Source organism: Pseudophryne corroboree, chromosome 9, assembly GCF_028390025.1.
Source record: "Pseudophryne corroboree isolate aPseCor3 chromosome 9, aPseCor3.hap2, whole genome shotgun sequence".
Taxonomy (NCBI): domain Eukaryota; kingdom Metazoa; phylum Chordata; class Amphibia; order Anura; family Myobatrachidae; genus Pseudophryne; species Pseudophryne corroboree.
The window spans coordinates 237,775,909-237,803,757 of NC_086452.1; the positions used below are offsets into that span (position 1 = coordinate 237,775,909).

The 27,849-nt window shown below is 40.2% G+C and overlaps 1 protein-coding gene across 2 annotated transcripts in view; it reads left to right on the forward strand.

The window, feature by feature from the left end:
- LOC134957937 (potassium channel subfamily T member 2) overlaps positions 1-27,849 on the forward strand; it is a 1,656,739-nt gene that overhangs the window by 824,226 nt on the left and 804,664 nt on the right. For both annotated transcript variants that reach the window (XM_063940188.1, XM_063940189.1), the window contains exons 4-5: positions 127-175; positions 12,445-12,504. In XM_063940188.1, the coding sequence (XP_063796258.1) occupies positions 127-175; positions 12,445-12,504 (109 nt within the window). The remainder of the gene's footprint in view (positions 1-126; positions 176-12,444; positions 12,505-27,849) is intronic.

Below are 27,849 nucleotides of genomic sequence, written 5' to 3' on the forward strand. Positions count from 1 at the left end.
AAGTGTGAACAGTATGGTTCAGTAAGTGTGAACCATACTTGGTTATTCCCTCAATGAATTTCTTTTTGTTTTAAATTCAGCTTTATGCTACTTGTCCTTCAACTATTTATGTGTGCTTTATTGCAGGTCTCATATCATATGGGTAAACAGAAGTTTGCCTCTTTGGGGGCTGCAGGTAATTTGCTATTTTATTATTATGTTCATTGACCTAGCACTGCAAGGAGTTTGGAAATATTAGTAATACTGTTGAACTGCGATTCTTGCCAGAAAGTACTATTACACACAACTTTTTTTGTTTCTTTGTTAAATTTGACATAATTATTTACTTACTTTTAGAAACTGTTGTGGTCCTTTGTTAGTGATGATTCTTTGTACATATTAATAAAAGTTATGAATAACATTGTCCTGTTAAAATTAATACTTCATGTACTGTATAGATAGTGATATACTTAATGCAACTTTATATTTCACCAAGTTCAAGTATTACACACATCATCTGTTTGTACTGTCAGTAATAGACAGCATACAGTATTTACTTCAAACTTTATTGATGTCTCATTCTACCCTCTATTTTTAAGATTGAAAGTTTGTTTCTCTCAATTCTTTATTCTTGCGGTACAAGTGAAATTATAGTGGCATGTAGCCTTATATAATTTTACATACTAGAATAAAGCAAGGTCCATGTACCTCATATTGAGTCTGCATCTTTTGTTTACTTTAATAACTTTCATTATTTTTTGAATATTACTTTTTCAGAATTTTTTTAGACATCATAATCACACTTTGTGAACAGTTTCTTTACTTATATACTTTGGAATTACTGCAATTTCTCAAAACTATCTTTTAATATATGCAAATAACGTCTCGAGCTCTTGAACTAAAACACACTTGTTAATCAGTGTTTCCACTTGTAAGGTGTCTTTTATCTCCACTTTATCTTTTTAGACTAAAACACAAATTGGTTTCAAAATAAAAATAAATGGTAGAATCTAAAAATCAAAATCACTTCTCAAAAGACCTTTTATTTTTGCCGAATGTAAAATCAGGAGATTACTGTGAAACAATAATCTTTTTATAATGGTGTTAATGATTCTGCTCACAGTATTGTGCATTAGAGACAGAAGATCCGGAATGGGTGGGGGAGTGGGTATTAATTACCTGGGCCTGTTGATGGGGACTAGTGAGGTACCCGAGTTCGTCGGATATCTTTCAAGAGCCCTGTCAATCTTATTAATATGTAATAATCTCAGACAACACCTCATAGCGATGGCATAGTTTATTAACAAGTGTCAGTTGTAATATAATTGGGGTGTGGTATGTTATCATGTACACTAGTGGTTCTCAACCTTGGTTCTGAAGTACCCCCAACAGTTCATGTTTTCCAGGTCACCTAGCTGGTGCACATTCATTACTCACTGACACATTTTAAAAGACCCACAGGTGAAGCAAATTATTTCACTTGCAATCCTGTGAGGAGACCTGGAAAACATGATCTGTTGGGGGTACTTGAGGACCGCGGTTGAGAACCGCTGATGTACACCACTGCCAGCTTGCACATTGACAGAGTAGGCAGTTATTATTAGATAAACTCTTGTGACAAAAATGATAAGACGTGAGATTATTTACTGATATTGCTTTATTTGTAATAGCCAATAGCAAGACATCAGATATTTATTATCAATGTTAAATTTACACTGAACATGTAGAATTAAAGACTGAATCAAAGAAAGCATATTTGCACCCAAATGTATTGTGAAGTAGGTTTTATTTGTAACAAGATTGACATAGACCCAGAAATAACCTGCAGGCTCTGCACAACTGCTTTATTGAAAACTTGTAGGAGAACATAAAAATACAGATACCTATTTGTGTGTGCACTTCATAGGAAAAAGCTCAGATGCTGGATGAGCAGACAAAAAAGAAAATACTGTATAAACATTTTCAAACTTTACATGATGAAAAACTCTGCAAACTCTATGGCTCTAAAGCAGCATAAATGTTTTCCTCTGCATAGATTAAAAAGTTGTTTACTTAAAAAATGTGCCATTTACATGTACCTCCGCATGTTTATACAATAGGATAAACTGACAATTCTGCCCATAAACATAGAAGAGCTGTCCTCCCCCAGCCTTCTGTTTGGCACTGTAACATTGCATTCTCGATGCACCTTGCTATGATAAGAACACTGATACTGTTTTTACTCCTCATTAGATATTTGAAAAGAGTTTGCTTTAAACATGGGGAAATGGGGTACAAAAAACAGAAAAGCAAGGGAAGAGGGTGGGGTACAAAAGGAGGCCCATAATACAAACAATCGCAAATGTACACATTCAGTAGTAAATAATCAATTTCACACCATACAGACACAAATAAACAAACAAACAAACAAACAAACAAACAGTTTCAAAGAGTTCACTTGAAGGATATAAAGGGTACAGAGTGGTACCAGAGTACCCACCATTTCATTCAAAATTACAATAAAAAATCAGGTATCTGTCAGTTCTATCAGTTACCTGGGAAGTGAGAATATAAGCAGTAGAGAACTGAAATACAGGGTGTTTAAAAGAAAAAGCTAACTGTAACTTTTTTCCATCCTTATACATTGCTCCTGGTGCTGCGTGGTCTGCCGCAACATCCTTTATTATGATTAGATACTGATCCTGTTTGCTGGAACATTTCCAGCAAACATAGTTTTGTTTAGTGGTGCAGGTCTCTGCAAATGTTCCTGGAACCCAGTTGTTATGGATGCCAGGGTAAGCCCGCCATTCTTGTAACTTTGTTTCACACACCATACACGTTTCTGGATGGCATACTGTGGCATACAGGCTGTCACTCAATGGCTGTTTAAAAAAGGGGCGAATCTGTATCCTGTAAAGTGAGGAGGGAGAATGGATAAAAAATGTGTCACCTAAGGAGTTATTGCATCCACTTTAAGAACATGGAAAGGGAATGGGAGCCAGCTCGTATGGTCTGAGAGTGGAGCCTTTTCACAAGTAAAGATAAATGATTTTATTTGTTATTTTTTTAACCGTGCATTATAAAGATAGTGACACAATGGTAAATAGTAGGTGCAAGGGAAAATTAACATGAAGGGTGTCTCTAATACCCTGCAGGAAGGGATAGGTACAGGAACAGCAGAATGGACAGAATGGAAAACAAAAAAAACCTGAGTTATAAGGGCAAAGTATTTGCCACAGGGATAGAAAAAAAAGTGTAGCAAAATAGTTAACATGGGGTCAAGCAAGGGCCATCCCCACCCACACAAACAAAAGAAAAGAGGGAGAGGGATATATAGCAAAGCCATAAAATGAACAGAACAGAAAATAAGAAAAGTAAATTAAAACACATTCTCTAATAAATAATAATGTTCATTAAAATGAAATAGGGCCCATCAGAGAGAACCACAATAAATGTAATGAACAATAACAACATTAACAATAGATGGAAACCATAAGGGCCTCCCCAACTCAAGTAGGCATGTCAGCAAAAGTTCTGTGGGGTCTAGTAGGAGTTCATAAGAGACAAAACAAAAGGCACTAATCATGGGTACATTACAGGGACACACTTACCAAACCTGGAACCCATCAGAGGAAGCAGATGTGGGATGTTTGGGTGTAGAAGAAGGAACTGGAATTTGCCACCCCATGAGTTGATTAACACCCGCATCAAAAAACAACATAACATACGTAGAACCATTCTTACAGTATATATGAAAAGTTTCACTGGAAATCACCCAAACTTGACACTTTTGCCTTAATGGCTTGAAGCATATGATGCATCATACTGGCAGTAAGAGCAATATCGGGATAAGAGGGAACTCTAGGTAGCTGAGGAGAGGCCACTCCTGAGATGGCATTATGAGAGGGGGACTGCTCCTATGGAGGCTGAGAGGAGGATGAGGGTGTCCCATTAAGATCCAAGGACACAAAGGGGTTGAAACTAGATCAGAGGATCTATGGTGGAAAGCTTATTTTTCTTTTAAGGTGCCATATTGGCGGCAGAAGGAACTAAGCCAGCTGGAGGTCAGGTAGTCAGGACAGCCCAAGACCACTGGAGAGAGAATCAGAGCATGCAGATTATGGCAGGTAAGTTTGTATGTGTGGAAGAGAGAGGGAGCTCATATTTGGAGTATGGAGATAATGGGGAAGAGGGTATCTACTGTGCTGTTCACACTAACAGTCCCATAGGATTAGGGAGGTGCAGTGTACAGGTTTCAGAGTGTTATCCCAGAGGGACATCCAACATAGGCCCTCATTCCGAGTTGATCGCTCGCTAGCTGCTTTTAGCAGCAGTGCAAACGCTAAGCCGCCGCCCTCTGGGAGTGTATCTTAGCTTAGCAGAAGTGCGAACAAAAGGTTAGCAGTACTGCACAGGAAAAATGTCATGCCGTTTCTGAGTAGCTCCAGATCTACTCCTATCTTGCGATGACTGCAGTCTGTTTAGTTCCTGGTTTGATGTCACAAACACGCCCTGCGTTCAGCCAGCTACTCCCACGTTTCTCCAGCCACTCCTGCGTTTTTGCCTGGCATGCCTGCGTTTATTAGCACACTCCCTGAAAACACTGAGTTGCCGCCCAGAAACACCCACTTCCTGTCAATCATACTACGAACACTCGAGCGACTGAAAAACGTAGCTCGAGCTTGGTCAAAACGACAAAGTTTTGTGTGAAAGTACTTAGCGCATGCGCGCTGCATACCATTGCCGCTTTTTCACTTGATTGCTGCGCTGTGAACAACGCGGGCGATCAACTCGGAATGAGGGCCATGGTGCAGCTTTTGGAGTGTAGAAAGGGCTGTGCCATAAAATTGCAAATGACAGAGGGAGGACCATGGACAGCAGCTTCAGCGTTAGACCAGTGTTCTTAACAGCAAGTAAAGGATCCAGTGGTGAACAAGAGACACCGGAGACCTTATGACCGAATTACTCCTCCAGCATTCAATGGATCATTCCTAAAGCTGAGATACCATCAGGGGACTGCGGCTAAATACCTGGTAAAACCTTTGCTGCTAAACACAGTGACTTTATGAATGCACTGGAGAATGTACTAGTCAAGCTCCTTGAATTGCATATAGGAGTCCATAAGTGGGTATTTGCAGATCACGTACAATTCATACAGGTCGCAATACATTTTTAATTCCTCATATAATTATTAATTTATATTTAATTGATGTAAATCATTATGTAGTTAATAAATTGTGATAATTTTTTAATACAAACTGTCCATTTTATGTTCTTTTACTCCAATAAAATTTAAAGGAAAAATCTTAATGCGCATATAATGAGCTGCTGGACACACCCCCTTCAAAGAAGGTTCCCACTCCCTTCACCCAAAGGTGTACATGCAACAAAAATTGAAGAAGGGGACTTATCCTGCGCTCCGCAGGGAGGTCACAGTCACAATAGGCTTCTGGAGTTATTTGTAAACTCACACGGATGCCATATAGGAAAAAATATATAAATATAGTGACGTACAGTTATAATCAAACATCAAACATGTTACAGTATACTAACAATAATTAAAAACATTCCATTTAAAATGAATAGCTGCATAGATAATAGCAGCATGTATTTAAACAGCACAATTGCATGGACTGAAATAATGAGGAGAAATGGGGAATTACCAGATGTTTAGAACTGTGAATACAGTTCAAAATCAGCTTGCGGGTTTTAATGGAGCAGGGAAACCCAGAAATCCCCTGTACCTCGCTGTACTGCACTGTTTAGTCCACCGGTACTCCTCAGCTCCCAGTCCTGTGTCCACCAACGCGTTTCAACCTCTCACAGAGGTCTTTGTCAAGGTGCAAATTGATTCAGTGTGCTGCTAGGGGAAGTCTATTTAAATGTCTCACAGCCAATCATTTTGCAGTGACCGCAGCTGAACCCTGTAAGCTTTATAGCTTCACTCAGTCCCATTGTGCATTGTTGGTCATTTCCTCTTCCTGTTGATGTATGTTGCCACGGCACCAGCCCCGGACTTACGGTCCTGAGAGAGTCCGGTGTTGTTGGCTGAAGAAACTTCACTACACATCGCCCAGTTCTCTCACATAAACCTACATCTCCTTCTGCTGTCAGCAAGTTCAAACGGGTTTAAATAAGTCCGGATTGTCCCCAGCCACCGGACGTCGTCACGTCACAACCGTTTTGAAGTGTGGGCAAAGTCTCTTCCCTTCTCCTGAGTTGCGTCGCGTCACTTCCGGTGACGGACATCGACACTGTCCACATATTAGATGTAAACAAAAGATTGTACACGGAAATAAAAATGGACATAAACAAAGTATCAGTCATTGATCATGATATACTTTTGCTTATGTGTCAACTATAATTAAGATCCTAATGTAAACTATATACAGTATCTCAACATGTAGTAATGCTAGAGATCTATGATGAGGGGATCTATCCTTAAAAATAAAAAAATAAAAAGTCTAAGATGCGATTGACAGGGTATGGTGAACTGAACATAATACACTCATAAAGAACCCCTACAATTTATTTAAACACTTTTCTTTATAAAAAATGTTCTTAAAAAATATAAATCTATCAAATGGTGATAGGGACATGTATAAAGGACAAGACACCTATCTATCAGGCAATGGGCAGGGAGTGGTAGTGAAATTCTTATAAAAACCACTTAATTTCAAAATCGCTGTTCAAACCACCTGGTTTCAGCGTCCCTAACTCATATGTCGCCCTCATCTCTGCTTTCGCCAACTGAGTCGCTAGATCTTTGCGTCTCCAATCCCCTTTTATGTGCCTTAAACCACAGAACTGTCTAATTCCATTCCAATTACTTTGGTGAGACACACGGAAATGTTCTGATAGAGCGTGGGTGGTTAGGGATTTCTTGATATTCCTGAGATGTTCTCCTAACCTTGTTTTAAGAGGTCAGGAGGTTCTTCCTATGTACCACAAACCACAACCACACTCAATTGCATAGACTACATTATTGGTACTACAAGTGATGAAATCCGATATCTTGAATTGTTTTTTGTTAATGGTCACCTCCGTGACTTTACTGCCCGACCCTTTGATGCCCCTACAACCCAAGCAACTACCACATCTAAAAAAACCTTTAGACTTAATGGTGTTCATCCTTTTCGTTGTTGGTTGCGCGCTTTTAACTAAACTTGTTTTGATGTTTGGGGCATTCTTGTAAATGCATTTTGGTCTGGTTGGCAAAAGCTCACCTATAACTGGATCTTTTTTTAGGATTTTCCAGTGTCTATTAAGGGAACCTTCCAGAGCCCTATACTGACTACTAAACGAAGTTACAAATGACCAGTCGTAGTTCTTAACATCGGTATTTTTATCCTTGTTGACGAAAAGATCCTTTCTGTCAATGTCAGATACCTTCATAAATGAACTGGTGACCTTTTCTATATTATACCCTGATGTCTTAAATTTGTTGCACAACCCCTGCGCCTGTTCTTCAAATACCTCCTGCTTATTGCAATTACGTATCATGCGCCTAAATTGGCCCCCTGGAATCGAATCCAGCCAATTGGGGTGGTGACAACTTGTTGCATTTATGAACATTCCTGAGTCCGTAGGTTTTGTGTAATTCTTGGTGTTTAAGCCATTTTTATCCGCCCATACCGTAATATCCAAAAAATTGATGGTCTGTTTGCTACTCTCAAAAGAGAATTGGATATGTTTCGTGTTAGTATTCAGGTACATAAAGAAGTCATTTAGGGTTCCCTCATCACCCCTCCAGATGAAGAATACGTCATCAATGTACCTCTTCCAGGCCACCAGGTTCGCCCCAAAGGGACAGTGGTTCCATATTGTTTCTTCGTCCCACTGTCCCATAAAAATGTTGGCATAACTTGGGGCGAACCTGGTGCCCATTGCTGTACCAACTTTCTGTAAATAAAATGCATTGTTGAAGGAGAAATAGTTATTCTCTAAGATAAATTTAACTGCATCCTTTATGAAGTTTTTGAGATCTGTAGTCATAGTACTTCTCTCAAATGCCTGGTTAAGGGCAGCTAGACCATCTTCATGGTCTATGATGGTGTAAAGTGACCTTACGTCTGCTGCCACCATGATTTGTCCTTCCTCCCATTCCAAACTCTCCAGATTTCGTAAAAAATCTGTGGTGTCTTTCAGATGGGAAGGATATTTTGATACAAGTGGTTGGAGGTGGAAGTCTAGATATTCTGATAGATTTGCTGTAACCGAGTCAATACCCGATACGATCGGTCTGCCCGGTGGCTTGACTGGATCTTTGTGTATTTTTGGCAACACATACAGCACCGGAATGACTGGGTCTTTGTTGTAAATAAACTGGATCTCTTTGTCTGTTAGAGTGCCCAGCTCCCCGTATTTTGTTAAAAGGGTATCTTATTTTGAAAGGATGTCCATGGTGGGGTCTGTTCTAAGTTTTGCATAAGTTTGTCCATCCCCCAATTGCCTGAGTACCTCCTGATCGTACTCCTCTTTGGACATGACCCCTTTATCCGTTGGTTTGATAACCAATTCCTCATTTTCCTTCAGCCTAGTAAGGGCTTGCCGTTCTTTCATCGTTAGGTTATGTCGATGAAGTTTAGGTTCCATTCCCTTTATGTCGTCTGATACTAATTTTAGGAATGTTTCTATGAAGTTACCCGTCATATGGGAGGGGTTGAAGATTGACTTAGGTTTGAAGGGGGTAGTGGGGATGCTAGTTGGTTCTGTAGAGGGGTTACTGATGAAGAATTTTTTCAAACTCAACTTGCGGACAAATTTGTTAAGGTCCACATATGTGTTGAATTTGTTAAGGGGTAATGAAGGCGCAAACTTTAAGCCTTTTTCAAGGACGGAGATCTCTTCTTTTGCTAGAATGTGTTTGCTGAGGTTGAAAATTTTCATCTTCCCTCCTATGGTCTCCTCTTCATTTGAACTCCCTACCTTCTTTTTACTTTTATTCTTCTGCTTATCCTTTTTTCGACTCGATTCCTGTTTTCTGCTCCGTCTCCCGCCCCTGGTTCCCCTTGTTCTTTTACTGCCAGCGCTGGTACATTCTTTATTTTATTCCTGGCAAAAAAATGATGTTTTTACCGGTGATTGACCACATTATTGTATTGCTCAATACATGTAAAGAGTTATCACCAAATATAACACTGTTATTTAATGTTACAATAACAAGTATAACCCTGTGGCAATAAAATACCTTGAATAAATCTTTTTTAATGAGTTTATGTTTTAAAATGCAAAAATACTTTTCAAAACAAATGAAATATTTTCTTTAAACTTTCATATTTTTTTTCACAATAATAGGACTGAAAGTTAAAATCTGGGCTTACAGTTCCAGCACCCATGCATACATAGGTGGATTCAAGGGGGTTCACCAAGTGACATGCCACCCCCTCCCCATCCCCACACACACACACTTCCGTTAGGAGATTTTCTTTTTCTTTTTTTTAATTTAAGGAACACACCAAACCAGCAGCGGTTACGCTTGTGCATTGAACCAGGGCCAGCTGCTATTAAGGGTCCCGCAGTTGATGGGGCAACAAAATAAAAAAATGATCATCCCAGAAATACACCTGTAAAAAAAAGCATTTACTGACTGAAGCCCTCAACCATCTATTTAATTAGATTTAATCCACACTATGTGGCTGATTTTGAGAAGGATGTAGCTGTGTCCATGTCTGCATCTTTTGTTGGTCGCATTTCTGCACATTTATGCAAACGCTACAACAGCCATTCTTGGTGCAATGCATGTGTCTGTATATGCAAGGACTTATATACCCACCGACATTGGGGGTAATTCAGATCTGATCGCTGCTGTGCGTTTTCACAAAGTGGGCGATCAGATCCGAACTGCGTATGCACCGCAATGCGCAGGTGCGACAGACGGCTGCAATGGGGATCGCCGGTCAGTGACAGGATTGTGTGAAGGATCCATTCGCACAGGCTTTCGTAAGGAGATTGACAGGAAGAGGGCATTTGTGGGTGGCAACTGACCATTTTCAGGGAGTGTCCAGAAAAACGCAGGCGGGATCGAGCATTTTTAGGGAGGGTGTCTAATGTCAAATCTGGTTCCAAACAGCCTGATGTGATCGCAGTGGGCTGCGCAGAGACTGCACAAAATCAGTTTGTGCAGCTCTGCTACACATGCGATCGCACAGTTGCACAGCAAAAATACACTACACCTGTAAAAATCGCTGCATAGTGATCAGATCTGAATGACCCCCATTGTCCATGAATGATGAAATCCCAATGGGTGCATCTTTAGAAGCAACAAATGTTGCACCATTGAAACTTGTACCAGCCCTATGGAAGGTGTAATTTATTTGTCAAGTGATGGCCTCCAATGTTAGCAGTTGAGCGTTTCTGTATGCAACAGCTAGACTGTGGCCAGGAAGTAAGTCGAGATCAGAGACAGTTCAGAATCTTACTTAACCAGCAAGAAAACATATTCATAGTACACAAGGTACTGGATTCAGATCCAGTGCTTTTTATTGTGCGACTGTGACTCCATGTTTCTAACCTTCATTTATGTAGGGAAAGCACTGTAAGAGATGAAAACAAAATAGCAGAAAAGCTAATTAATAAGCAAGGAAAATATTTGTGTTGGTTTTGTCTACAAAAGGCAATATACTATTATCTATATATGTACAGTAGAAACATTCCATGTTCTTGCTGTTTGGCCTCTGAAAAATTTGATTTCCATCATGCAGAACACACATAGAACTCCATTTAGTTTTCAGTCAGTTCACTATTTCATTTCTCCCTCATGGGTGACCAAGGCAATTCCTGCCAAAGTGACTTGATACCCTTCGTTACTTCCAGTTAATTCTAAAGGCTGGAGGCACTAATTATATTGACTGCTTTAAGCCACCTTTAAACTGTACCCTAGAGATTAACAATTCATTCTGCTCTATAGTGTGGTTGTGTACATAATAAGATAGAAGTCCAGGTGGAAGAAAAATTAATTTTGAGGATAAATAAAAATATAGGTATTTATAAGTATTCTGCACAATTTAGACAAAATAATGCAAGAGTATAGTGCTAATCCCCAAAGACAAATATTGCAATAGAAAAGCATTCTATGGAATGACTAATACATTTCACTCAGCTTTACTTCATACGAGTGGTCTTCAGGTTGCCGGTGGCAGTCCTCCCGGCGACCACCATACCGGCGCCGGATTCCCGACCACCGGCATACCGACATCTTTTCTCCCTCTTGGGGGCCCACGACCCCCCTGGAGGCAGAACAGATAGTGTGGCATGCAGCACGCCACCATGCCCGCTGCGTAGTGAGTGCAGCGAGCCTGCAAGGGGCTCATTTGCCGGGACCCGACCGCCGGCAAACCATACTACACCCACTTCATATATATGTTCACATGCAATTACAATTAGTGTGCAGCATTTTAATAGCCACTAAGTTCAACTAAAGAGTAGTTTGCATGAAAGAAATAAACTGAGTAGCTGCATGTAGCTCCTGAAATGGGTAAAAAGTAGAATAAATTAATTCAAATATTACAGGAAAACCTCGTCCTCTGGGGTTCCGCGCAAACACACAAAAGCAGTTGTTAGGTCCATACCTAGCATTTCATCTATGTTTCTGTTTATTTGTGTCAATTTTGAAATTGTGAAACTTTTAAAATATACATGTTAAATGTATTCATTAAATATTTGCTATGAAGATTTGTTACATTTAATTATAAAAAGGAATAGTCTATTTAAGATTATTTTTTAGATTAAATATACAGTACATTAAATATTTCAATAATTATTTAAGCAGTCATCTGTACATGAAAATTATGCATCTTTGGGGTAATTAAGACTTGATAATAGATGTGCTAAAGTTAGCACATCTACGATCACTTTCACAGACATGGGGGGGTGGACGCCCAGCACAGGGCTCTTCCCCCCCGCCTACACTACCTGAAGAGTAGCTCCCCACCAGCACAGCTCCTGCGTACTGGCAGGGAGCTACCCATCACTCTCCGGGTTGCAGCGGCTGCGTGTGATGTCATGCAGCTGCCGGGGCCCGCCCCCCGCATGGTCCAGGCATTCCTGCGTTGCCTGGACCGGGCCCCCAAAATGCCCCCGGCCCTCCCCCTTATGCCCAGTGAACACCTCTGCCTGTCAATCAGACAGAGACGATCACTGGGCTGACATGCCTATCGCATCTCTGGCATATGCCGGTGCACTGAGGCGCCTGCGCGTACGCAGTTCAGACCTGATCGACCACTGTGCGAAAACACACAGCAGCGATTTAGACCCTCTATGTCATATTTTGAAAGATAAAAATCTTCAAATTAGACTATTAAAGAAATTTATATGAACATAATACACATTTATTGATAACACGTGTATAATTGTTATAAGAAAAAATAATAATAAAATGTATATATATATATATATATATATATATATATATATATATGTTTGCTGTTTTTCTGACTGCTGTATAATGAACAATTGTTTTGTTTACAAATACCATCTGTTTTCCAGGTGACAGTGGCAATTATCAGTCTTTTTGAAACAATCTTGCTAAGTTACCTCAGTTACAAGGTAAATGCTATTTTAATCTACTAATTTGCATGATCAACATACACAAGACTACACAACAATGAACATAAGGCTGTTGAAAAAACAAGATTGTCAATTATTTTAGTAAGCTTCTTGGAACATTCCATTAACAACCTTGTTTTCAATAACAAATATTTTGCTTTTTGGATTACCTTAACATTTTTTCTCACTGTTGCCTGGGAAGAAAGCCAATCCCCTTAGAGTTTGACATCTTAAGAAAAAAAGAAAAACACATATCTAGGGATGTAGGCTTTAACCTGAGTTACTTTGGTATGTTAGGGTGCAGTCATATAAACCTCACTGGACCTTTGGGGGCCAGATGCAATAAATTAATATTCACACCCAGGGACAGATTTAGGCATGAGGGTGCCCCTAGGCATAAGAGAATAGGCACCATCTCCCTTAATTTTATTATTTTAATTGATTGGATATGAGCCCTCATCACATGATAGCCAATTTAAAAGAATAATAAATAAAAAGGCACTATGACTTTTTTTTATTTAGTACACATATTTACTAAGTAGGACAGCTTACAAGGGCAGTATGTCACTCCGTTCAAGATGGAATATGGTACAGTAAAGTGGAAGTATTTTGCAGTTACTGGAACATTTCGGTCTGACAGTACCAACACAAGCATACAAGTGCCATCCCCTAACAGGTATCACCCCTTGGCACGTGCCTCGTACACCTAATGGGAAATTCACCACTGTTAACACAGAATCTCTATAGATGTCTGATTGCTAAGATGTCCTCTTTACTGTATATCTGATTTTTATAATGGTCAGTTTGCAGAAAAGGGTACACAAGCATATAATACAGTGAGGGCATGATGTAAAGAGAAATTAAGCTCTAATATATCCACAATGGTTTCTAAAATTAGTGATGTGCACCGGAAATTTTTCGGGTTTTGTGTTTTGGTTTAGGGTTCGGTTCCGCGGCCGTGTTTTGGGTTCGAACGCGTTTTGGCAAAACCTCACCGAATTTTTTTTGTCGGATTCGGGTGTGTTTTGGATTCGGGTATTTTTTTTCAAAAAACCCTCAAAAACAGTTTAAATCATAGAATTTTGGGGTCATTTTGATCCCATAGTATTATTAACCTCAATAACCGTAATTTCCACTCATTTTCAGTCTATTCTGAACACCTCACACCTCACAATATTATTTTTAGTCCTAAAATTTGCACCGAGGTCGCTGTATGGCTAAGATAAGCGACAAAAGTGGCCGACACAAACACCTGGCCCATCTAGGAGTGGCACTGCAGTGTCAGACAGGATGGCCCTTCAAAAAAATACTCCCCAAACAGCACATGACGCAAAGAAAAAAAGAGGCGCAATGAGGTAGCTGTGTGACTAAGCTAAGCGACCCTAGTTGCCGACACAAACACCTGGCCCATCTAGGAGTGGCACTGCAGTGTCAGACAGGATGGCCCTTCAAAAAAATACTCCCCAAACAGCACATGACGCAAAGAAAAAAAGAGGCGCAATGAGGTAGCTGTGTGACTAAGCTAAGCGACCCTAGTGGCCGACACAAACACCTGGCCCATCTAGGAGTGGCACTGCAGTGTCACGCAGGATGGCCCTTCAAAAAAATACTCCCCAAACAGCACATGACGCAAAGAAAAATGAAAGAAAAAAGAGGTGCAAGATGGAATCGTCCTTGGGCCCTCCCACCCACCCTTATGTTGTATAAACAGGACATGCACACTTTAACGAACCCATCATTTCAGCGACAGGGTCTGCCACACGACTGTGACTGAAATGACTGGTTGGTTTGGGCCCCCACCAAAAAAGAAGCAATCAATCTCTCCTTGCACAAACTGGCTCTACAGAGGCAAGATGTCCACCTCATCATCATCGTCCGATTCATCACCCCTTTCACTGTGTACATCCCCCTCCTCACAGATTATTAATTCGTCCCCACTGGAATCCACCATCTCAGGTCCCCGTGTACTTTCTGGAGGCAATTGCTGCTGGTGAATGTCTCCACGGAGGAATTGATTATAATTCATTTTAATGAACATCATCTTCTCCACATTTTCTGGAAGTAACCTCGTACGCCGATTGCTGACAAGGTGAGCGGCGGCACTAAACACTCTTTCGGAGTACACACTGGAGGGAGGGCAACTTAGGTAGAATAAAGCCAGTTTGTGCAAGGGCCTCCAAATTGCCTCTTTTTTCTGCCAGTATACGTACGGACTGTCTGACGTGCCTACTTGGATGCGGTCACTCATATAATCCTCCACCATTCTTTCAATGGTGAGAGAATCATATGCAGTGACAGTAGACGACATGTCAGTAATCGTTGGCAGGTCCTTCAGTCCAGACCAGATGTCAGCATCAGCAGTCGCTCCAGACTGCCCTGCATCACCGCCAGCGGGTGGGCTCGGAATTCGTAGCCTTTTCCTCGCACCCCCAGTTGCGGGAGAATGTGAAGGAGGAGATGTTGACGGGTCGCGTTCCGCTTGACTTGACAATTTTCTCACCAGCAGGTCTTTGAACCTCTGCAGACTTGTGTCTGCCGGAAAGAGAGATCCAACGTAGGTTTTAAATCTAGGATCGAGCACGGTGGCCAAAATGTAGTGCTCTGATTTCAACAGATTGACCACCCGTGAATCCTGGTTAAGCGAATGAAGGGCTCCATCCACAAGTCCCACATGCCTAGCGGAATCGCTCTGTTTTAGCTCCTCCTTCAATGCCTCCAGCTTCTTCTGTAAAAGCCTAATGAGGGGAATGACCTGACTCAGGCTGGCAGTGTCTGAACTGACTTCACGTGTGGCAAGTTCAAAAGGTTGCAGAACCTTGCACAACGTTGAAATCATTCTCCGCTGCGCTTGAGACAGGTACATTCCACCTCCTTTGCCTATATCGTGGGCAGATGTATAGGCTTGAATGGCCTTTTGCTGCACCTCCATCCTCTGAAGCATATAGAGGGTTGAATTCCACCTCGTTACCACCTCTTGCTTCAGATGATGTCAGGGCAGGTTCAGGTGTTTTTGGTGGTGCTCCAGTCTTCTGTACGCGGTGCCTGTACGCCGAAAGTGGCCCGCAATTCTTCTGGCCACCGACAGCATCTCTTGCACGCCCCTGTCGTTTTTTAAATAATTCTGCACCACCAAATTCAAGGTATGTGCAAAACATGGAACGTGCTGGAATATGCCCAGATGTAATGCACGCACAATATTGCTGGCGTTGTCCGATGCCACAAATCCCCAGGAGAGTCCAATTGGGGTAAGCCATTCTGCGATGATCTTCCTCAGTTGCCGTAAGAGGTTTTCAGCTGTGTGCGTATTCTGGAAAGCGGTGATACAAAGCGTAGCCTGCCTAGGAACGAGTTGGTGTTTGCGAGATGCTGCTACTGGTGCCGCCACTGCTGTTCTTGCAGCGGGAGGCAATACATCTACCCAGTGGGCTGTCACAGTCATATAGTCCTGAGTCTGCCCTGCTCCACTTGTCCACATGTCCGTGGTTAAGTGGACATTGGGTACAACTGCATTTTTTAGGACACTGGTGACTCTTTTTCTGACGTCCGTGTACATTCTCGGTATCGCCTGCCTAGAGAAGTGGAACCTAGATGGTATTTGGTAACGGGGGCACACTACCTCAAGCAATTCTCTAGTTCCCCGTGAACTAACGGCGGATACTGGATGCACGTCTAACACCAACATAGTTGTCAAGGCCTGAGTTATCCGCTTTGCAACAGGATGACTGCTGTGATATTTCATCTTCCTCGCAAAGGACTGTTGGACAGTCAATTGCTTACTGGAAGTAGTACAAGTGGTCTTCCGACTTCCCCTCTGGGATGACGATCGACTCCCAGCAGCAACAACAGCAGCACCAGCAGCAGTAGGCGTTACACTAAAGGATGCATTGGAGGAATCCCAGGCAGGAGAGGACTCGTCAGACTTGCCAGTGACATGGCCTGCAGGACTATTGGCTTTCCTGGGTAAGGAGGAAATTGACACTGAGGGAGTTGGTGGTGTGGTTTGCGGGAGCTTGGTTACAAGAGGAAGGGATTTACTGGTCAGTGGACTGCTTCCACTGTCGCCCAAAGTTTTTGAACTTGTCACTGACTTATTATGAATGCGCTGCAGGTGACGTATAAGGGAGGATGTTCCGAGGTGGTTAACGTCCTTACCCCTACTTATTACAGCTTGACAAAGGCAACACACGGCTTGACACCAGTTGTCCGCATTTCTGTTGAAATAATTTCACACTGAAGAGCTGATTTTTTTTGTATTTTGACCAGGCATGTCAATGGCCATATTCCTCCCACGGACAACAGGTGTCTCCCCGGGTGCCTGACTTAAACAAACCACATCACCATCAGAATCCTCCTTGTCAATTTCCTCCCCAGCGCCAGCAACACCCATATCCTCATCCTGGTGTACTTCAACACTGACATCTTCAATTTGACTATCAGGAACTGGACTGTGTGTGCTCCTTCCAGCACTTGCAGGGGGCGTGCAAATGGTGGAAAGTGCAAGCTCTTCCCGTCCAGTGTTGGGAAGGTCAGGCTTCGCAACCAACACAATTGGACTCTCCTTGGGGATTTGTGATTTCGAAGAACGCACAGTTCTTTGCTGTGCTTTTGCCAGCTTAAGTCTTTTCTTTTTTCTAGCGAGAGGATGAGTGCTTCCATCCTCATGTGAAGCTGAACCACTAGCCATGAACATAGGCCAGGGCCTCAGCCATTCCTTGCCACTCCGTGTCGTAAATGGCATATTGGCAAGTTAACGCTTCTCCTCAGACGCTTTTAATTTTGATTTTTGGGTCATTTTACTGATCTTTTGTGTTTTGGATTTTACATGCTCTGTACTATGACATTGGGCATCGGCCTTGGCAGACGAAGTTGATGGCATTTCATCGTCTCGGCCATGACTAGTGGCAGCAGTTCAGCACAAGGTGGAAGTGGATCTTGATCTTTCCCTATTTTTTTAACCTCCACATTTTTGTTCTCCATATTTTAATGCGCACAACTAAAAGCCACCACAGGTATACAATGTAGATGGATGGATAGTATAGTATTATATTACTTATGGACGACGAGTGCACTGACAACCCAGAGGTAGGTACAGCCGTGGCCTACCGTACTGCTATATATATATATATATATATAATATACTGTATAATAATAATAACGGACCTGGTGGACACTGTCAGCAGACTGCTAAACTAGTATGAAGAAAAAAAAACCCACCACAGGTATACAATGTAGATGGATGGATAGTATAGTATTATATTACTTATGGACGACGAGTGCACTGACGACACAGAGGTAGGTACAGCCGTGGCCTACCGTACTACTATATATATATATATATAATATTCTGTATAATAATAATAACGGACCTGGTGGACACTGTCAGCAGACTGCTAAACTAGTATGAAGAAAAAAAAACCACCACAGGTATACAATGTAGATGAATGGATAGTATAGTATTATATTACTTATGGACGACGAGTGCACTGACGACACAGAGGTAGGTACAGCCGTGGCCTACCATACTGCTATATATATATATAATATACTGTATAATAATAACGGACCTGGTGGACACTGTCAGCAGACTGCTAAACTAGTATGAAGAAAAAAAAAACACCACAGGTATATAATGTAGATGGATGGATAGTATAGTATTAAATTAGTTATGGACGACGAGTGCACTGACGGCACAGAGGTAGGTACAGCCGTGGCCTACCGTATTGCTATATATATATATATATAATATACTGTATAATAATAATAACGGACCTGGTGGACACTGTCAGCAGACTGCTAAACTAGTATGAAGAAAAAAAAAGCCACCACAGGTATACAATGTAGATGGATGGATACTATAGTATAGTATTATATTACTTATGGACGACGAGTGCACTGACGACACAGAGGTAGGTACAGCCGTGGCCTACCGTACTACTATATATATATATATAATATACTGTATAATAATAACAGGACCTGGTGGACACTGTCAGCAGACTGCTAAACTAGTATGAAGAAAAAAAACCCCACCACAGGTATACAATGTAGATGGATGGATAGTATAGTATTATATTACTTATGGACGACGAGTGCACTGACGACACAGAAGTAGGTACAGCCGTGGCCTACCGTACTGCTATATATATATATAATATACTGTATAATAATAACGGACCTGGTGGACACTGTCAGCAGACTGCTAAACTAGTATGAAGAAAAAAAAAACCACCACAGGTATACAATGTAGATGAATGGATAGTATAGTATTATATTACTTATGGACGACGAGTGCACTGACGACACAGAGGTAGGTACAGCCGTGGCCTACCGTACTGCTATATATATATATATATATATAATATACTGTATAATAATAATAATAACGGACCTGGTGGACACTGTCAGCAGACTGCTAAACTAGTATGAAGAAAAAAAAACCACCACAGGTATACAATGTAGATGAATGGATAGTATAGTATTATATTACTTATGGACGACGAGTGCACTGACGACACAGATGTAGGTACAGCCGTGGCCTACCATACTGCTATATATATATATAATATACTGTATAATAATAACGGACCTGGTGGACACTGTCAGCAGACTGCTAAACTAGTATGAAGAAAAAAAAAACACCACAGGTATATAATGTAGATGGATGGATAGTATAGTATTAAATTAGTTATGGACGACGAGTGCACTGACGGCACAGAGGTAGGTACAGCCGTGGCCTACCGTATTGCTATATATATATATATATATATAATATACTGTATAATAATAATAACGGACCTGGTGGACACTGTCAGCAGACTGCTAAACTAGTATAAAGAAAAAAAAAGCCACCACAGGTATACAATGTAGATGGATGGATACTATAGTATAGTATTATATTACTTATGGACGACGAGTGCACTGACGACACAGAGGTAGGTACAGCCGTGGCCTACCGTACTACTATATATATATATATATAATATACTGTATAATAATAACAGGACCTGGTGGACACTGTCAGCAGACTGCTAAACTAGTATGAAGAAAAAAAAACCCACCACAGGTATACAATGTAGATGGATGGATAGTATAGTATTATATTACTTATGGACGACGAGTGCACTGACGACACAGAAGTAGGTACAGCCGTGGCCTACCGTACTGCTATATATATATATAATATACTGTATAATAATAACGGACCTGGTGGACACTGTCAGCAGACTGCTAAACTAGTATGAAGAAAAAAAAAACCACCACAGGTATACAATGTAGATGAATGGATAGTATAGTATTATATTACTTATGGACGACGAGTGCACTGACGACACAGAGGTAGGTACAGCCGTGGCCTACCGTACTGCTATATATATATATATATATATAATATACTGTATAATAATAATAACGGACCAGGTGGACACTGTCAGCAGACTGCTAAACTAGTATGAAGAAAAAAAAACCACCACAGGTATATAATGTAGATGGATGGATAGTATAGTATTAAATTAGTTATGGACGACGAGTGCACTGACGGCACAGAGGTAGGTACAGCCGTGGCCTACCGTACTGCTATATATATATATATATATAATATACTGTATAATAATAATAACGGACCTGGTGGACACTGTCAGCAGACTGCTAAACTAGTATGAAGAAAAAAAAAAGCCACCACAGGTATACAATGTAGATGGATGGACACTATAGTATAGTATTATATTACTTATGGACGACGAGTGCACTGACGACACAGAGGTAGGTACAGCCGTGGCCTACCGTACTACTATATATATATATATATATAATATACTGTATAATAATAACGGACCTGGTGGACACTGTCAGCAGACTGCTAAACTAGTATGAAGAAGAAAAAAAAACCACCACAGGTATACAATGTAGATGGATGAATAGTATAGTATTATATTACTTATGGAAGACGAGTGCACTGACGACACAGAGGTAGGTACAGCCGTGGCCTACCGTACTGCTATATATATATATAATATACTGTATAATAATAACGGACCTGGTGGACACTGTCAGCAGACTGCTAAACTAGTATGAAGAAAAAAAAAACCACCACAGGTATACAATGTAGATGGATGGATAGTATAGTATTATATTACTTATGGACGACGAGTGCACTGACGACACAGAGGTAGGTACAGCCGTGGCCTACCGTACTGCTATATATATATAATATACTGTATAATAATAATAACGGACCTGGTGGACACTGTCAGGAGACTGCTAAACTAGTATGAAGAAAAAAAAAACCGCCACAGGTATACAATGTAGATGGATGAATAGTATAGTATTATATTACTTATGGAAGACGAGTGCACTGACGACACAGAGGTAGGTACAGCCGTGGCCTACCGTACTGCTATATATATATATATATATATATATATATATATAATGTACTGTATAATAATAATAACGGACCTGGTGGACACTGTCAGCAGACTGCTAAACTAGTATGAAGAAAAAAAAAGCCACCACAGGTATACAATGTAGATGGATGGATACTATAGTATAGTATTATATTACTTATGGACGACGAGTGCACTGACGACACAGAGGTAGGTACAGCCGTGGCCTACCGTACTGCTATATATATATAATATACTGTATAATAATAATAACGGACCTTGTGGACACTGTCAGCAGACTGCTAAACTAGTATGAAGAAAAAAAAACCACCACAGGTATACAATGTAGATGGATGGATAGTATAGTATTATATTACTTATGGACGACGAGTGCACTGACGACACAGAGGTAGGTACATCCGTGGCCTACCGTACTGCTATATATATATATATATATATATAATATACTGTATAATAATAATAACGGACCTGGTGGACACTGTCAGCAGACTGCTAAACTAGTATGAAGAAAAAAAAAACACCACAGGTATACAATGTAGATGGATGGATAGTATAGTATTATATTACTTATGGATGACGAGTGCACTGACGACACAGGGGTAGGTACAGCCGTGGCCTACCGTACTGCTATATATATATATATAATATACTGTATAATAATAATAATAACGGACCTGGTGGACACTGTCAGCAGACTGCTAAACTAGTATGAAGAAAAAAAAAAACCACCACAGGTATATAATGTAGATGGATGGATAGTTTAGTATTAAATTACTTATGGACGACGAGTGCACTGACGACACAGAGGTAGGTACAGCCGTGGCCTACCGTACTGCTATATATATATATATATATATATAATATACTGTATAATAATAATAACGGACCTGGTGGACACTGTCAGCAGACTGCTAAACTAGTATGAAGAAAAAAAAAGCCACCACAGGTATACAATGTAGATGGATGGATACTATAGTATAGTATTATATTACTTATGGACGACGAGTGCACTGACGACACAGAGGTCGGTACAGCCATGGCCTACCGTACTGCTATATATATATATATATAATATACTGTATAATAATAATAACGGACCTGGTGGACACTGTCAGCAGACTGCTAAACTAGTATGAAGAAAAAAAAAACCCACCACAGGTATACAATGTAGATGGATGGATAGTATAGTATTATATTACTTATGGACGACGAGTGCACTGACGACACAGAGGTAGGTACAGCCGTGGCCTACCGTACTGCTATATACATATATATAATATACTGTATAATATTAACAGACCTGGTGGACACTGTCAGCAGACTGCTAAACTAGTATGAAGAAAAAAAAAACCACCACAGGTATACAATGTAGATGGATGGATAGTATAGTATTATATTACTTATGGACGACGAGTGCACTGACGACACAGAAGTAGGTACAGCCGTGGCCTACCGTACTGCTATATATATATATAATATACTGTATAATAATAACAGACCTGGTGGACACTGTCAGCAGACTGCTAAACTAGTATGAAGAAAAAAAAAACCACCACAGGTATACAATGTAGATGGATGGATAGTATAGTTTTATATTACTTATGGACGATGAGTGCACTGACGACACAGAGGTAGGTACAGCCGTGGCCTACCGTACTGCTATATATATATATAATATACTGTATAATAATAATAACGGACCTGGTGGACACTGTCAGCAGACTGCTAAACTAGTACGAAGAAAAAAAAACACCACAGGTATACAATGTAGATGAATGGATAGTATAGTATTATATTACTTATGGACGACGAGTGCACTGACGACACAGAGGTAGGTACAGCCGTGGCCTACCGTACTGCTATATATATATATAATAAACTGTATAATAATAACGGACCTGGTGGACACTGTCAGCAGACTGCTAAACTAGTATGAAGAAAAAAAAACCACCATAGGTATATAATGTAGATGGATGGATAGTATAGTATTAAATTAGTTATGGACGACGAGTGCACTGACGGCACAGAGGTAGGTACAGCCGTGGCCTACCGTACTGCTATATATATATATATATATATATATAATATACTGTATAATAATAATAACGGACCTGGTGGACACTGTCAGCAGACTGCTAAACTAGTATGAAGAAAAAAAAAGCCACCACAGGTATACAATGTAGATGGATGGATACTATAGTATTATATTACTTATGGACGACGAGTGCACTGACGACACAGAGGTAGGTACAGCCGTTGCCTACCGTACTGCTATATATATATAATATACTGTATAATAATAATAACGGACCTGGTGGACACTGTCAGCAGACTGCTAAACTAGTATGAAGAAAAAAAAAGCCACCACAGGTATACAATGTAGATGGATGAATAGTATAGTATTATATTACTTATGGAAGACGAGTTCACTGACGACACAGAGGTAGGTACAGCCGTGGCCTACCGTACTGCTATATATATATATATATATATATATATATAATGTACTGTATAATAATAATAACGGACCTGGTGGACACTGTCAGCAGACTGCTAAACTAGTATGAAGAAAAAAAAAGCCACCACAGGTATACAATGTAGATGGATGGATACTATAGTATAGTATTATATTACTTATGGACGACGAGTGCACTGACGACACAGAGGTAGGTACAGCCGTGGCCTACCGTACTGCTATATATATATAATATACTGTATAATAATAATAACGGACCTTGTGGACACTGTCAGCAGACTGCTAAACTAGTATGAAGAAAAAAAAAACCACCACAGGTATACAATGTAGATGGATGGATAGTATAGTATTATATTACTTATGGACGACGAGTGCACTGACGACACAGAGGTAGGTACATCCGTGGCCTACCGTACTGCTATATATATATATATATATATATATATATAAAGTCCAGAGGTGAAGCGCACACACTTAAAGGATGTTAGAAGGGTGCCGTGTCAATTGTTATTGATACCATAGTTCCCAATGCTTACCCTGAAAGGGTTTAGACAAAAGGAGACCAGCACACCACCATATGAAAAAATATAAAAAACATTTAATAAATCAGTAGCATTATCAGGCCTTTTGAAAAAAGTTTTTAGTACTCATCATGAGGCTTTCAGCAGTATTCAAGCAGAACAGCCATCCCAACGGCCCGTTTCGGTTGTCACACCTTCATCATGGGGTCAGCTACAACATAGTGTTCAAACAGAGAACCTTATAAAGCTGTGCAATTTGCATAAATCAGATACACCTGTTTTGCCCAATCACCAGTGATTCAAAAACCTCCCAGGGGTATGTGAACAGACCAGTGTGGAACTACAAAAGCAGGACAAAATTGCCCAGACCACTATCAACAGTTCCGTTGTACCGGAAGTGACAACACGCGACCGCGTTTGTCAACATCCGCCAAACAACGGAACTCAAGTGCCGGGGTACGTTTCCACGGCACTAACATAAGTACCGCTGTACCGGAAGTGATGTCGCGTCATCGCGACAATCAACTTCCGCCAATACAAAAACCGGCCTCAGATCACTGGCAATGTCACCGCCTATGTGTTCAAGGTACACAACTTGTCACATACATTAATCTGTACCTAAAAATAAAAATAAAAAATACAGCATAAGAATATCAAATAAAAAAAGAAAATAACACATAATAAAAAGTATATTATAGGACATGATGAAAAATAACCTGTATGTCGATACTTATTCTAAGGGCCAATATATAACTATCATCTTAAACAGGCATACAAAGCCGCATTAGTAGGAGAATATCGACATAGAGGCTAATTGATCATAAAAAACAAATTATATAAAAAACACAAAAAACAAAGAAATAGAAATGGTAGTAAGTTGCATTAGTGGCATTGTCAACAGCGATCCCAGATAGAGACAATTTGACATAAAGTATACTATCTTGGTCAGTTGACTGTAAAACAGTAGTACCAATGAAAATTCAAATGAAAGGAGTCAAAATAAGTTCTTCATTCAAACCACTGGGCGCAGTTGAATTTAACTTGTAGATTATTATTATTATTATTATCCTTTATTTATATGGCGCCACAAGGGTTCCGCAGCGCCCGATTACAGAGTACAAATGCACATAAAAAATAGGAAAACAGTGACTTACAGTTGAATACAATATAGGACAAGTACAGGGCAGCTAAGCATAACTACACCAGTAAACATAGAGATAAGTTCCAGGTGGTCAAAAAACTGTGGGATCTGGGCGGTTGAGGATTATTAAAGTAAGAAAAGTATAAGCACATGAGGGAAGAGGGCCCTACTCGTGAGAGCTTACATTCTAGATCCATTCACATTCACGTTGCAGAAGTAACCGATGTCTATCGCCTCCCCTACGTAGTGGGGGGATGTGATCTATTGGCATACATCTAAAGTCAGCCATAGTGTGACCACTAGTAACAAAATGCCTTGCTACTGGTGGTGTGCTGGAATCTAAAGCTGTAAAGGCCTTCTTGATTGAACTCCTGTGCATGGATATACGTTCCTTTAGCATACGGATAGTTTTACCCACGTAGAGTTTATTACATGGACAGAGAATGATGTATACCACATAGCGAGAATCGCACGTCAGTCGATGTCTTATAGTATAGCTACTTTTGGTAATTGGATGTGTAAAGGTTTTTCCCAACAAAAGAAATCTGCAATTTGCACAGCCCGCACACTTATAGGCTCCTTTTTGCAGTGAAAGCCAATGCAGATTAGTGTGTATACCTGGACTAATGTCAGAGAATGTGATGCGTTCTCTTAAGTTGCGACTTCTCTTATAGCTGAAGAGAGGTGGATTCGTGCAACTAGGTCCAAGGATCGGGTCAGCTTGTAGTATGTGCCAATGCTTAGTAATGGTCTTCCTAATTAAACCAGAGGAAGTGCAGTAAGTCGTGGGAAAAACCAATCTGTCAGAAGTAGCATCGACACGTTGTGTAGATAGAAGATCATCCTGTTTCAGCAGCAAACATCGATCTATTGCTTCATCGACTTCATCTTTACTGTACCCCCGCTGGATGAAGTTATCACCCATTTTGTGTAGGGCTATAGGGAGCTTATAAGGATCTGATGTTGTTCTAACAACTCTAACGAGTTGTGAGTAAGGGAGTCCTTTCTTCAAGGGCCGTGGATGAAAGCTGTCTGCCAAAAGTAGTGTATTTTTGTCCGTGGGTTTTTTAAATAATTCCGTATGAAAGGAGTTATTTTTAATAGATACCAAAACGTCCAGGAACTCAATACTGTCGGCACTACTCCTGCACGCGAAAGTGATGTTCTCAACCTTATGGTTTAATTGCTCCACAAACAATTCTAAATCTACAATTGTCCCTGACCAAACAAAGAATAAATCATCAATATACCGAAAATAACAACTGATAAATTTGGAGAAAAGTGGATCTGATGTGAAATATGTGGTCTCAAAATCATACATAAAAATATTGGCATAAGACGGTGCCATGTTTGAACCCATGGCGGTTCCTTGAAGCTGTAAAAAAAATGCATTATTAAACAAAAAATAATTTTTATGCAAAATAATCTCCATAAGCAAAATCAAATAATCAACAGGTGGACCTTTGTAATGGGGATTAAGCATCAATACACGGCGCACTGCCTCAATGCCTGCATTGTGTGTAATATTCGTATATAGACTGGTTACGTCCAAGGAAACCAAAAGACAGTTAACAGGTGGTATCCCAAACTGTTTTAATTTCAACAAAAAGTCAGTAGTATCTTTCAAATGATAAGGGTTTTGTAGTACCACGGGCTGCAAAAAGTAGTCACAATATTGTGAGAGGGTTTGACATAAAGAGCCACGTGCCGAGATTATAGCTCTGCCAGGCGGCAGACTGAGAGACTTATGTATCTTCGGCAGAATATACAGAAGAGGGATTTTGGGAAAATCCTGTATCAAAAAGTTCTTGGTGTGTACATCAATCCATCCATTAGTGAAACCAAGTTCAATGATGGAATCAATTTCTCTTTTATATAAACCAGTAGGGTCAAAAGATAATTTTTTATAGCAACTCTGAATGGACAGTTGCCTGTCCACCTCCCTGATGTAGTCATCCCAGTTAATATATATAATATAATAATATAATATACTGTATAATAATAATAACGGACCTGGTGGACACTGTCAGCAGACTGCTAAACTAGTATGAAGAAAAAAAAAAACACCACAGGTATACAATGTAGATGGATGGATAGTATAGTATTATATTACTTATGGATGACGAGTGCACTGACGACACAGAGGTAGGTACAGCCGTGGCCTACCGTACTGCTATATATATATATATATAATATACTGTATAATAATAATAATAACGGACCTGGTGGACACTGTCAGCAGACTGCTAAACTAGTATGAAGAAAAAAAAACCACCACAGGTATACAATGTAGATAGATGGATAGTATAGTATTATATTACTTATGGACGACGAGTGCACTGACGACACAGAGGTAGGTACAGCCGTGGCCTACCGTACTGCTATATATATATATAATATACTGTATAATAATAATGACGGACCTGGTGGACACTGTCAGCAGACTGCTAAACTAGTATGAAGAAAAAAAAAAACCACCACAGGTATATAATGTAGATGGATGGATAGTATAGTATTAAATTACTTATGGACGACGAGTGCACTGACGACACAGAGGTAGGTACAGCAGTGGCCTACCGTACTGCTATATATATATATATATATATATATAATATACTGTATAATAATAATAACGGACCTGGTGGACACTGTCAGCAGACTGCTAAACTAGTATGAAGAAAAAAAAAGCCACCACAGGTATACAATGTAGATGGATGGATACTATAGTATAGTATTATATTACTTATGGACGACGAGTGCACTGACGACACAGAGGTAGGTACAGCCGTGGCCTACCGTACTGCT